Below are 13,479 nucleotides of genomic sequence, written 5' to 3' on the forward strand. Positions count from 1 at the left end.
TGCGTCACTCCTTACTCTTCTCCCCTTAATATTATGCAGTTAAATGCTCCTCCTCTTTCCAAGTAGAGTGTTAGCCGCTTGTTGTTATATTTGTTTATATCTCTCACAGCACCTGTGAAGTGCCTTGCATAGAGCATTAATTATACCGTGTAGGAAATATTTGACTTTCCTCCCTTTCCCCTGCTAACCCATTAAGTTAAGCCTTCCCTCTCGAGCCACTTTTTTTATCTGTTACTTTAAGCTGTGGAGGCGAGAAGGTGCTGAGCTCAATGTTTAGAGTTAGAAATATGCTGAGAGTCATTTATTTGGTTTTCAACTCCAAATGCTCTCTTTTTATATGTATATATATATATTATTTTTTATAAATTTGTTTATTTTACTTATTTATTTTTGGCTGCGTTGAGTCTTCGTTGCTGAGCGCGGGCTTTCTCTAGTTGCGGCAAGCGGGGGCTACTCTTCGTTGCGGTGCGTGGGCTTCTCATTGCGGTGGCCTCTCTTGTTGCGGAGCACGGGCCCTAGGAGCAGCAGGCTTCAGTAGTTGTGGCACGTGGGCTTCAGAAGTTGCGGCACGTGGGCTCAGTAGTTGTGGCGCACGGGCTTAGTTGCTCCGCGGCATGTAGGATCTTCCCGGACCAGGGCTCGAACCCGTGTCCCCTGCATTGGCAGGCGGATTCTTAACTATTGCGCCACCAGGGAAGTTCCAAATGCTTTCTTAAAGGAAAAGAAAAGTGGCTAGAAAAAATTCAGCTCCATTTAGTAAATCTGGGACTGTGCTGAGACCCATACACACCCACACTACCACACCCATATATATGTGTACCTATACATATACCTGTACCTCTACCTACGCCTAACCACACCCACATATACAGGTACCTATACCTATGCCTTTGCCTATACATATGGGTTAAAGTTTATCTTTTGGTCTCATGATTTAGACTTGGATAGTACAATGTTAAGATTCTATAAGGTGCCTCATTATATTAAGAAAAATCATACTTTTTAAAATTTGTTAAAATGAAAACATTATTTTATTACCTCCCTTTTACAATGGAGAAAATGAAAGATTCTGTAAGAATCAGTATAGTAATAGCTATGGATTATTCCACTGTGGTATTAGTGGAGTAATTATGTGGTTGAAAGGTGGCTGATGTTTTATAAGGATGGGAGTGTGATCATGAGTAAAACTGACTTTGTCCTTTGCTTTTGTGAAATAGGAATGTTGTCAGCTCTTACTCTGATATCCAGGTAAGGTCCATTGTAATTGATCTTCTCTCCACTAGATAGAAAGATCAGTCATAAATATTCATAAGAATATTTCCCCTTACTTGATGTTTGCATAAATAAAAGGTTAATTTATAAGGAACTGATTTTGTTTGTGTAAACTTTAAGCAAAAGAATTACTCTTATAAATGAAAAATTTAAATCCATCATCATGTCAGTTTAGAGTTATAGAAATAGCCTGTTAAAGGTATTATTTCCTCATTCAAATTTCTGTGACAGAAAAAAAAATAGACAATGGGAATGCAAATTCTTAAATAAGCATGTATTAATATTTTTATTTTATAAGCTGATTATAAATGTGTGTATATATGTGCTCACTCTACTTTGCTGTTCGTTACTTTGCTCCGGTGAGCCCCTGTCTGCAGGCCTGACCTCCTTTTCTCCTTTCTCACTAGATTTGGCTGGAACTGGGAAATAAGAGGAAGGCAACTGCGGCCACTGGCATGAATGACAAAAGCTCCCGCTCGCACTCAGTGTTCACCCTGGTGATGACCCAGACCAAGGTACTGTGTTGTTGATTCATTTCTTAGGTAAGATAGCCACTATATTCAAGTTTCATGTTTTCCTTATTTTCTCCTTTATTTTTTTATTTTTAATCATCTTTATTGGAGTATAATTGCTTTACAATGGTGTGTTAGTTTCTGCTGTATAACAAAGTGAATCAGCAGTACGTACACATTTTTCCCCATATCCCCTCCCTCTTGTGTCTCCCTCCCACCCTCCCTATCCCACCCCTCTAGGCGGTCACAAAGCACCGAGATGATCTCCCTGTGCTATGCGGCTGCCTCCCACTAGCTATCTGTTTTACGTTTGGTAGTGTATATATGTCCATGCCTCTCTCTTACTTCTTTGAATCAAAGGTAAAAGTCCAATCGTATAAATATATAACATAACTGGATTTTAGGACATATACACAGTAATGCTGAGTGGCATATACAGGAGTATGTTTTCCTCACTGTTTTAAAAATCAATAACGTGATTATTAACTTATGATATTGATATTGTCATATCAATACGTGATAATATATTATCAACAATACATGATAATTGTACAGTATTTGAAAAAACATATCAGAAAGTAAAAGATTTTAAATAATTCAGCCGTAGGGTTCCACTGCTCAAATGAAACCCCTCTAAAGAGTTTGTTATATAATCTTTCAGTTGTTTTACAGTCACGTGTAAACAAATTTACAAAATCTGCAACAATTTTATACTATTAAAATTACTTGCAAAACATTATTATTCACAGCTACATAATTTTCCTTTGACTGTTGAAATTCCTCAAAATTTTCTCTGCTGTTGGACATTTATGTTGTTTTTAAATGCTTTGCTACTTCAGGGCTGGGATGAACAGCACCTTTGTATATTAAGCCTTTTTTCTATCTGTGGCCGTTTCCTTAATATAATTGCGTAGTTATGGGTTTAGCCCTTTAAAGTCATTCCTTTTATTTTGCATAGTCTGAGCACTGCTCAATATGTTCTTATAAATTGTCACAGATTCAAGAAGGGATAGCTTCAAAAATGTGAGTGGTTTGTAATCTTGTCTAACTTTCCGTTTTGCAGACTTGTATTGATGGCAAGTCGTAAAAGAACTTATGATGTGTTATTTTACCATTTTATTTTTAGTTTTTTTTTTTTTTTTTTTTTTTTGGCGGTACACGGGCCTCTCACTCTTGTGATCTCTCCCGTTGTGGAGCAACAGGCTCCGGATGCTTAGGCTCAGCGGCCATGGCTCACGGGCCCAGCCGCTCCGCGGCATGTGGGATCTTCCCGGACCGGGGCACGAACCCGCGTCCCCTGCATCGGCAGGCGGACTCAACCACTGCGGCACCAGGGAAGCCCATGATGTGTTATTTTAATGTCCTTTTGTCCCAGACAGAATTTGTGGAAGGGGAAGAGCTGGATCACAGAATTCGGAGCCGCATAAACCTGGTGGACCTGGCGGGCAGTGAGCGCTGTTCCGAGACCCAGACAAGCGGGGAACGGCTAAAGGTAAGGGTGAGCCCTCACGCTGGGGAGCTCAGTCCTGGCCACTGTTTTTAGGAGATTACTGGCTAAGCACATAATCTTTTTTTTTTTTAATATAAATTTATTTATTTATTTATGGCTGCGTTGGGTCTTTGTTGCCGCGCGTGGGCTTTCTCTAGTTGCGGCGAGCGGGGGCCAATCTTCGTTGCAGTGTACGGGCTTCTCACTGCGGTGGCTTCTCTTGTTGCGGAGCACAGGCTCTAGAGCACAGGCTCAGTAGTTGGGGCATGCAGCCTCTGTAGTTGTGGCTCGTGGGCTCTAGAGTGCAGGCTTAGTAGTTGTGGCTCGTGGGCTCTAGAGTGCAGGCTCAGTAGTTGTGGCACACAGACTCAGTTGTTCCGCAGCATGTGGGATCTTCCTGGACCAGGGCTTGGACCCATGTTCCCTGCACTGGCAGGCGGTATTCCTAACCACTGCGCCACCAGGGAAGTCCCTAAGTGTGTAATCTTAACCAAGAATAACCTCTCTGTCCCTGCACTTTATAGACTGTGTTGCTGAGACTTAAAGAGGAACCCGTAGTTCTTGGTTATGATTGCTTCTCAGAGTCAATTAGTAAATTCTGAGTCTGAAGAAAGTTGGTAGTTTATGGAAGAAAGTATTTCCTCAGTAATTATATGAAGGAAGAAATATATTTTGTGAAATACATTTACTGCTGAGCAGTTCCTTTCAATTAAAATGTTTGCTCTTGTCCCCAGGAAGGCGTGAGTATTAACAAGTCCCTGCTGACCCTGGGAAAGGTCATATGTGCGCTCTCCGAGCAGGCCAGCGGGAAGAGAGCCTTCGTTCCTTACCGCGAGTCTGTCCTCACATGGCAAGTAGCTTTTGGAGTATAAGGGATTGTACAAAATAGAATGAGTACGGTGGAGGAAAGGGCATAGACTGACTTCACGACTCTGGGGCAGAGCAGTGGTGAGCGGTACGGGTTCCAGAGCCAGGCTACCTGGACTTGATCTCAGCTGTGCTTCCTACAAACCGTGTGACTTTGGGCAAATCACTTAATAGTCCTCCAGCCTCTTTCCTCATCTGTAAAATGGGGATAATATCGATACCTGCCTTTTAGGGTTGTAATGAGGGTTAAATGATGAATGAACTGTTATTAGTGCCTGATGTTTGAGCATATATGGTATCACTAAACACATTACTATGTGTGTGAAGTGAAGTTTAGCACACACTGGCTGGTGTGTAAGTGTTCAAAAAGTATTTTCATTAATGAACATGTATTTAACTTCAGATATATTACATTCAGATTACATCTGTATTGATTTAATACCCAATTCTGATACGGACTGCATCACTGTTGACCGCAGTGTATCATTATATTTGACTTATTATATTATAATTGCCACCTCAAAACCTGTAAGGGAACAATGATTTTTTTAATGCCTTTTGAAAATTAAGAATAACTTTTGAAAGTTGGGAATAATTCACTCTGCATTCATAAATACAGAGCTTTTAGTCTCATGATCTTTTTTCTTCTAAAATAAGGCTTTTGCATGTAATAGAAAACAAAATTTGTGTTTATATGTTCATCCATCATTTTCTGCACTTTTGAGCAGCTGCTTTGAAGGGCTCTGGTGACCCTGGAAATGCAAGGGTGACCAGACACACGGTCCCGCCCCTAAAGTAGCTCGCAGTCTAGTATGGGGAGGGATTTTACTAAATATTGGAGAGTTAACCATATTTTAAAATCTTTGCACAGACTATCGCTTCACAGAACGATATAAAAAGTATGAGACGAGGGACTTTCCCTGGCGGTCCAGTGGTTAGGACTCTGCGCTCTCACTGCCGAGGGCCTGGGTTCAATCCCTGGTCAGAGAACTAGAATTCCACAAGCTGTGCGGCCAAAATAAATAAATGAGAAGTGTGAGATGAAATAAAGTGCGCAGAGATCTAAAAATAGCTACAAATACCAAATAGTTCTAACCGGTGTCTGAGTGAGGAGCGTAGCACTGCATCACGTGTCCCGGTGGTCTGCCTTGTGCTCTCTAGGTAGTTGTCATGAGGTCGTTGCGGAAGCAAAGTCTAATTGTGACTGTTTTCCTTGAAGGCTGCTGAAGGAAAGTCTGAGCGGAAATTCCAAAACGTCGATGATCGCCACGGTCAGCCCGGCGGCCAGCAGCGTGGAGGAGACCCTGAGCACGCTGAGATACGCCACCCAGGCCCGGATGATAGTCAACGCCGCCAGGGTCAACGAGGACGTGAGCGCCAAGTTGATCAGAGGTCAGCAGTTCCCTACAGACTTAAAGATTATCTTGCAAGAGTTTAGTCTCAAATATTCATTTCAGTGATGAAAATACGCAGTTTAAGGAAGTTAAAGATTTTTCTCTTGTATCTGTGTAATAGCTGCTAGCCATCATTCCACACTGATGAGGAAGGCGGATGGAAGGACGGCGGGAAGGAGAGTAACGGGGAAAGTCAGAAAAAGCTGGGAAATGGGGTGGGTGAAGGGGAAGGAGCCAGCGTAGGAAACCCTCTATGGACTGAGTCGTGCTCCTGTGCAGCACAGGGACGATAATGTCCTTTACTTTTCCTCCTGTGGCCTTTCCGCCGTTGTCTGTCTCTCACCTCTGCTTCCGCTTGGTTCATTGACCCAAAGGCTGCTTGGTCCTGGGTCTCCAGCACGGGCCTCCCTTCGCCAGCGCCGAGTGTCCGCCTTCTCTTGCTCACCTGCTCGGGGATCTTGCAGAAGGCGAATAGGTCCCTCAGAGGTGTGGGCCAGAGGAGGATGGATTTGCCGTCTCGTGCTCTATCTTTTCCTGTTTGGATCCCCTCGCGTTTACAAATGGGACCATTTTCATTAAAAATAAGTATTCTGAATTCCAGCTTGGCAAATCTGTCATCTTTATCTAACATGTCTTTATGAGTATGGTTTGCCTGGGGCAGTCCTGGTTCATGGCTGTCATGCCAGTGTGATGAATGGTGCCCCCGGTCCTTCTCAAAGGTGTCTCTTTTGGACGATACATTATGTGGCCATACTGCTTATGAGGGAAGGAAATTCATTAAGAGGGGAGCAGTTTTTCAGGTAAAGGTTAGGTAGAGATTTGTAGGTAAAGTAAAATTTCTGCAAGTATTCTGTTTTACTTAGTATTTAAAACTTCAAATAAAATAGAAGATTGGAGGGTTATGTCTAGTGTGGGAATTACTATATATCAAATGTTATTGATCCTGCCTCTTTCTACAAATATTTAGACTTGAAAGCAGAAATTGAAAAGTTAAAAGCTGCTCAAAGAAACAGTCAGAACATTGACCCTGAGCGATATAGGCTCTGTCGGCAAGAAATAACATCCCTGAGAATGAAGCTGTATCAGCAGGAGAGAGACATGGCAGAAATGCAAAGGTGGGCTCTGATCACTGCCTTCGATGCTGTGGGTGTTGCCTGGAATCGCTGGACTGGCTTGGGGCGAGGGTCGGGAGAGGGGGCGGGGGGTGGAGGTGGGGACGGGAGGCTGAGGAGGTACCAGAGTCTGCCTTTATCCCTGCCTTCCCTGTGAACAGAGCAGCTTATCCCCAGACCATTACGTTTTAAGTATTCCCTAGTGGTTTCCTCATCTCAGTTGATTGTCTCTTGATTCTCAGTCTTATAAACCTGGATATTTTTAACTCTTTTAAACTCTCGTTTGTCTTTGGTAAGAATGTGGAAAGAAAAACTTGAACAAGCTGAAAACAGGAAACTTCAAGTAACAAAGGAGTTACAGGTATCGTTTCAACTCTCTAAACTGATTTGAAAATTTGTAAAGAAATATGACAGTAAATATACAGATGTACTTTCTCAGATTCCAGGCCAAGGAATTTGTTTTATCCTGTGGAAAGTGGGAAATCATTGAAAGTGTTTGACCAGGGAATCGACATTTTGAGAATTAGTTCAGAATTACTTTGGTGTAGGGTGTAAGCAGGACTGAAGCCAAGAGGGACTGTTGGCAGGGCGGGCAGAAGGCTGCCTCAGTGGTTCAGGCGGGAGGTGCTACGGGTCTGAACCAAGGTGATGGCAGTGGAGACGCAACGGCAGGACCTGACCTGCTGTAGACGTCGGTGGGTGAGATCAGGCACATCTGGTGATGCTGGGTTGAGCCGTGAGTAGGCTGAGGATGGTGCCAGGACAGAAGGTCAGCGTCTTCCTGGGAGTCTAAGAAGTATGGTGGTCACACTTACGGGGAAGTCGTGAGGAGAGGGTCTAAGAGACCGTTAATTAACTGAGTCCCACATACCGTGACTTAAATGTTTAATGTTTTAGGTGGATCTAACAGTTTCATGCTTGTGATTAAAGTTAATTTTTTTTCTGACTTCTACTAGAAAGCAGGAATTACATTTCAAATGGACAACCATTTGCCAAACCTGGTCAATCTCAACGAAGACCCTCAGCTGTCGGAGATACTGTTATATATGATAAAAGAGGGAACAACTACAGTCGGAAAGTATAAACCAAACTCGAGCCGTGACATCCAGTTGTCGGGGGTGCTGATCGCCGACGAGCACTGGTGCGTTCCTGCCAAGTACTTTTCCAGATCTTGATGACTGTGGCTTTCTTCACATGAGGCATTCACTCACACTGATTCTTTGGTATAAGTCTTCGAACGCATCTTTTAGCCAGGAAAAACAGGCAGTCTGAGTGTTTTGTAAGGATGGCAGGTCAGTTACTCTCAATAGGAGATACGATGTAGTATCGCTCTATCAGAAGTTATCCCTCAGCCAATAGATCTAAACTTCTATCCATCATCTATGGCAGGATTTTTGATTGGGTTGACAAATTTTAAAATTTGTTCACATGAATTGAACAAATTTTAAAATTCATTCATATGAATTGAATGATACTGTGTTGTTAGGGTGATAGTACATGTAAACTGTTGTAGCTCCACAGTGTGTTTTCATGATTTGCCCATGTTGATGCTCTCTCATTTTTCCGCTGTAAAGTATCCTGTTGTATGAGTCTACCTGTCTACTTGGTTGGTGGGCACTTGGGTGGTGTCTCATGTTTTGCTCCCCCAGTACTGCTGTGGGCGCTCTTGGATGCGTCTCCTGGTACAGACGGGCAGAGCTTCTGTGGGGCGAGTTTCATACCCTGAGTTAGGGCCCTCGGGGCAGCCGCTGGGAACCCGGGCGGCCAGGCCCTCCTGTCCGCCCCGCTGCGCTGCGCGAGTCTCTGATGATCTTCCTGTTACCCTCCCTATACGGTGATCATTGTGAAGTTTGGGAAAATCGCTCCTAAGTGGCGTGTCTAGCAGCAGAGATACCAGGCTACAGCATATGTGCATAGCCACCTTTATGAGGTAATTTCAGATTGTTTTCCAGAATGGCTGGCACTTCTGCCGCCCTTGGCGCTGAGGTCCCTGTGGCCCCGCATCCTTGCCAACCCTTAGCTGTCAGGTGGATGTGAAATGGCGTCTCGTGGGGGATGCGTGTTGCATTCCCTTGACTAATCCTGTTCACCTGTTCTTGGGCCATTTTTGTTTGCTCTTCTGTAACCTGCTTGTTCATGGCTTTTGTCCATTTTTCGATTGTGTTGGGTTTTTTTCATAATTTTTAGGAGTTTTTTAATGTATTTTGGTGGCCCAGCTTTTGTGAGTTTCATGTGTTATAAATGTGTTTTCTCCAGCGTGTGGCTCATCGTTTCACTCTCTTATGGTGCCTTTTGATGGATCAGAGTTCTTGGTTAGTGTAGTACATAAGTCAGTCTTTTCCTTTATGGTTGTCAGTGTTTGTGTCTTGTTTAAGAAATCATTTCTACACTGAGGTCATAGAGACAGTCACCTAAATTATCTTCTAAATGTTTTGAAGTTTTGCCTTCACATTTAAGTCCTTAAGTCGTATGGAATTTTTTGTTTGGTGTGAAGTAGGGATCTAAATTCATTTATTTTCCACGTGAATAACCAACTCTACCAGTGCCGTATATTAAATAACATATGGCTGTTTTTGTGACCTGCAGCGTTCATACAAAAAATCTCCAAAAATGCAGTGTGTTTTCTCACCAATATTGCACGGCCTGAGGTCCTCGAGCCCGCGTTGTCTTTGTACCCGGCGTGGCACGGCTTCTTGATCCTCAGATCCTCTTTCTCTTCCGTTAATTAACCATTTTCTATAACAAATAAACCCAGAATTATTTATGCTTGTAGCAAAGATACAGAACATGCCCCCAAAGAGTTGAGAGTCCAGGGGGACTAGGAAGTCCGCCACTCGCCTGGCACTTGGTGTTTCCCCTTTTAGTACACGGATAGGTGTTTGTCTCACTCTCTGGACCGTGAACTTCACGAGAGCAGGTTTCGCGTCTGTCTTCACTGATGACATACCTGGCACGTGGGGCTCAGTGGACAAAGGAGCGCCAGTACCCGTCAGTTTATATTAACATTAGGTGGGTCTTAGCTACTTAGTACTTAAAAGTAAAGAAAGAGAAGGAAAGTTCACCTCTAGCTTTGAGCCCTAAAGAGAAGCTGCTTAGAGGGCTCTGGCCTTGACGAGTGATGGAGATAAGGGAGAGGATGTCTTATGTCGATGGAGCGATTCAGGTAAAGGAGAGAAGCTGATGTTAAGGCAAATCCAGGTGGGGTTCTTATGGAAAATAGTGGTGGATCAGGGGGTTGGTGGTTGAAGCTGGATGGGGGGTGGGAGGGGGCAGAATGCTAAAAGGCCAAGGGCTTTTGATGGCAGAGCCATCAAAAGCCTGGGAGAGAGGAGGCGTCAGAACAAGCAGACCTTGTTTAAACCTTTATGGGGTTAGGACACTAGGCTGGCGGGAGGGTGGGCTGTTCTTCCCAAGTCCTCTCCTCTAGGTGCTCAAGTTCAACTGTCATTCTTTAACTGGAGATCTCGGAGCCTTGTCTGGAGCTGGAGGTTTTGTTTGGGGCTCAGCTTTTGCTACAGTTTTCTCTTTCTTTCTGTCCAGTTAATCCAAAGATAATTGGATTTTGGAGTTTCTTTCCTATTTTCTGAATAAAAAGACTCAAAAGGATATATAGCATTTATAGTTGAGTTTCAACAGTATCATCTTATCGTCAGAGTTCAGTTAATTAGACGTCCAAGGAGTGTGCTTTTATCTCCATGCTTTTCCTTCCTCTGTATTACCCCTCTTTTCATGGGAGGAAAATGTTGTTTGTCCCATTATTAAAACTCATAAATGAAACCAGAAAGTTAGAAAAGTAAAACATAAAAATACTTAAAACTCTTCCATTCATAAAGAAACCACTGTCAGTATTTTAGTGTATTTTCCTTTAATGTTTGTGTTTTTTTTTTTTTTCCATTTCTGGGGAAGAGGGGTTGGTATTTTTTTTAAGTAGTTTTAATCAAAATACATACGATGAAAATTTTTCCCACCACTCGTGGATAGAATTGCTAGAGAAGCCAGGCTTTTTCACCAAACCTTCAAAATCTAATTGAAGGAAAATAAGAGAGTTCTAAGTCATTATGGTCACAAATTGATATGAACCTTGACACTAAGGGAATAACTCAAGGAGGATTATCTGTATTGCCTTTTTCTTACTTGTTAGTCTGTCCTGTAGTTGTAACAATGTGCATCCTGTCTTCACAGCACCATCAACAATTTCGGTGGGACCGTGAGTATCATCCCAGCTGGGGAAGCAAAGACATATGTAAATGGAAGACTTATTTTGGAACCCACGGTATTACATCATGTAAGTTGGCTGCTGCTAAGATATGAGAAATTGTTTGACTTTGGGCAAGTGATCTAGTTTTGCTGAGCCGGGTTCTGTCCTCTGTAAGATCAGTAGTGAACTGATGAAGGGATGAAGGACTTTCTGGTTCTAACGTTCTCTTACTTCACGAATTGCCTGCCTTTGCGCAGAGACCGCAGTTCTATTATGGTGGGTGGACCAGCCCCCAAGGAGCTGTCCACCAGCAGCAGCATTATGTGTCCCGGGAAGAGCTGGGCTTTGGAATCAGGCCAGACAGGGTCGAAGCCCTGGCCCTGCCACTTGCCATATGACCTTTGAAAAGTTATTAAGCTCGGGGTGATTGCACATCACCCATGTCAGGACACTTTTGAGAGCATTTCAATAATTATATTAGGAGAACAGGCATGAACTATTCTGTTGAAGGCAAAGCAAGCCGTACGGTCACTTGGTATACACCCTGTCTTTCAGGAGGGATAAGGGAGGGTAGGTGAAAGGATTCACGCATAGTTCTTAATACAGCGCCTGCAGACAGTGAGCTCAGCGTGCGCCTACCACTGTTACTGTTAAGCTCTGTGCTCCGCTAGTTTCCTCACTCCTAAGATCGGGATAATAACATGCATAGTTGTGAGACATCAGTGAGATGATGTATGTGTAGAGTCTCAGATGCAGTTCTTGGCCTGTAGGAAGCATTTCATAAATGTTAGCTGCCGTGATTTTTATGTTTATCATTAGTGATACTAGACTATTGAATTGTTGAACATAAGGGTTTGTCCCACGGAATTTTTCGGTTCAGACTCACCTCAAGGAGTAAATTTCTTGTGTGCTTTAGGGTGATCGGGTGATTCTTGGTGGCGATCATTATTTTAGATTTAATCATCCAGTAGAAGTCCAGAAAGGGGAAAGACCGCCCAGTAGAGATACTCTTGTGCGTGAGGGTCCAAGAGACTTCGAATCTGCAAAAAATGACTTGCTCTTGGCACAGAGATTACAGTAAGTATTTTTGTTGGTATGAAACAGTAAGTATACGGGAGAGGGCTATGGAGAGCCTTAATCACGTTGTCCTGACTGCACTCGTTAACTCTTTGGGTGCCGATTTCTAGCGACGTGATCTTTCCTCTTCTGTGTGCATTCACTCAACAAACAAACTTAGCTCCTACGCTGGAGGAATTTGTCTTCTTATGGGGCTGACGGACAGACAGACAGAGTGCCCTGACAGAGCCCTGTACCGTGTGGAGCTCCTGGGGTGACTCCTGCCCCGACCAGGGGTCAGCGAAGGTCTCGTGAGAAGATGTCCCCTGGGAGGGAGTCGGCCAGGGGAAGCCTGGGGAGTGGACCCTTATTTACTTTTCTTCTTTTGCCCCAGTTTTAGCTGAGGCAATATTGTAGGAGTTCTGATTTCAGCAGGATCCCTGTAAAATAAATGGCAAGTAACACAGAAATAAAATGCTAAAGCATTTGGACTTTATCTTAAAGGTTATGGGCTCATAAGATAATTTTAAGGAGACATGAGACAGATATGATGGGGATCACATTGCAGAAGGGTGGCTGTGGCCCAGGTCTGGAGGGTGGAGGGCGGTGGAGCCGGGTCCCGGGCTGCAGTGCAGTGGAGGCTGGGGGGTGAGACGGGCATCTCGGGCTCACGGGGGGAGAAGTATCCGCACAGAGGATGGAGGCGGGGGGTGGGAAGGATGACCGGGGTGGGCCACACGAACCCTGCTTTGTCACCTTGTCAAAAGTCTGAGCTTGCTTTGCCCTCTTTTTTTTTTTAAAGTTGTGGTACAACATACGTAGCGTAAAATTCACCTTTTTAGCCATTTTCAAGTGTGCAGCTCCGTGGTGTCAAGTAACTCACAGTGTTGTGCAGCCTCAACCATGTTCTGTCTCCAGAACTTTCTCATCACCCAACTGGGGCTCTGTACCCACTAAGCAACGGCTACCCCCTCCCCCCAGGCCCTGGTAGCCATTAGGTCCTCTTTCTTTTGACATTCTTATGCTTTTTTTTTTTTTTTTTTTTGGCTGCCTTGGGTCTCCATTGCTGTGCGCAGGCTTTCTCTAGCCGCGGTGAGCGGGGAGCAGGGGCCACTCTTCGCTGCGGTGCGTGGGCTTCTCACTGCGGTGGCCTCTCCTGTTGCGGAGCACGGGCTCTAGGCGCACGGGCTTCAGTAGTTGTGGCTCGCGGACTCAGTCGTTGTGGCTTGTGGTCTCCAGAGTGCAGGCTCAGTGGTTGTGGCGCACGGGCTTAGTGGCTCCGCGGCATGTGGGATCCTCCCAGACCAGGGCTCGAACCCGTGTCCCCTGCCTTGGCAGGCGGATTCTCAGCCATTGCACCACCAGGGAAGCCCTGACATTCTTATTCTAATTCAGTAAAATTGGGTACGGAAATTTTATGCAGTACAGTTGTTAAAGCGTCGGGTTTTGTTGAGAAGAAAGAAGCTTTTGGTTTTCTGTAATCACCAATCCTTTTCCCCCCATACAGTGAAAGGTAATTTAATATTTTGACTTCTCAAAATGTCTAAGTGTTACCTGAAAACTGGGTTCACCTCTTGGT

The 13,479-nt window shown here is 44.2% G+C and overlaps 1 protein-coding gene across 4 annotated transcripts in view; it reads left to right on the forward strand.

The window, feature by feature from the left end:
• Positions 1-13,479, forward strand: part of KIF14 (kinesin family member 14) — a 53,131-nt gene that overhangs the window by 11,998 nt on the left and 27,654 nt on the right. For 3 of the 4 annotated variants that reach the window (XM_089906283.1, XM_089906278.1, XM_089906287.1), the window contains 10 exons: positions 1,218-1,248; positions 1,680-1,787; positions 3,160-3,276; positions 4,008-4,123; positions 5,360-5,532; positions 6,502-6,649; positions 6,944-7,007; positions 7,603-7,787; positions 10,829-10,931; positions 11,761-11,921. In XM_089906283.1, the coding sequence (XP_089762409.1) occupies positions 1,218-1,248; positions 1,680-1,787; positions 3,160-3,276; positions 4,008-4,123; positions 5,360-5,532; positions 6,502-6,649; positions 6,944-7,007; positions 7,603-7,787; positions 10,829-10,931; positions 11,761-11,921 (1,206 nt within the window). Of the gene's footprint in view, positions 1-1,217; positions 1,249-1,679; positions 1,788-3,159; positions 3,277-4,007; positions 4,124-5,359; positions 5,533-6,501; positions 6,650-6,943; positions 7,008-7,602; positions 7,788-10,828; positions 10,932-11,760; positions 11,922-13,479 lie in introns of those variants that run through there. The other variant, XM_089906292.1, reaches the window with a different exon arrangement.

The sequence above is a fragment of the Delphinapterus leucas genome, chromosome 1 (genome assembly GCF_059928025.1).
Source record: "Delphinapterus leucas isolate spDelLeu-1000000601 "Yukka" chromosome 1, BTC_Dleu_Yukka2, whole genome shotgun sequence".
NCBI classification, from domain to species: Eukaryota; Metazoa; Chordata; class Mammalia; order Artiodactyla; family Monodontidae; genus Delphinapterus; species Delphinapterus leucas.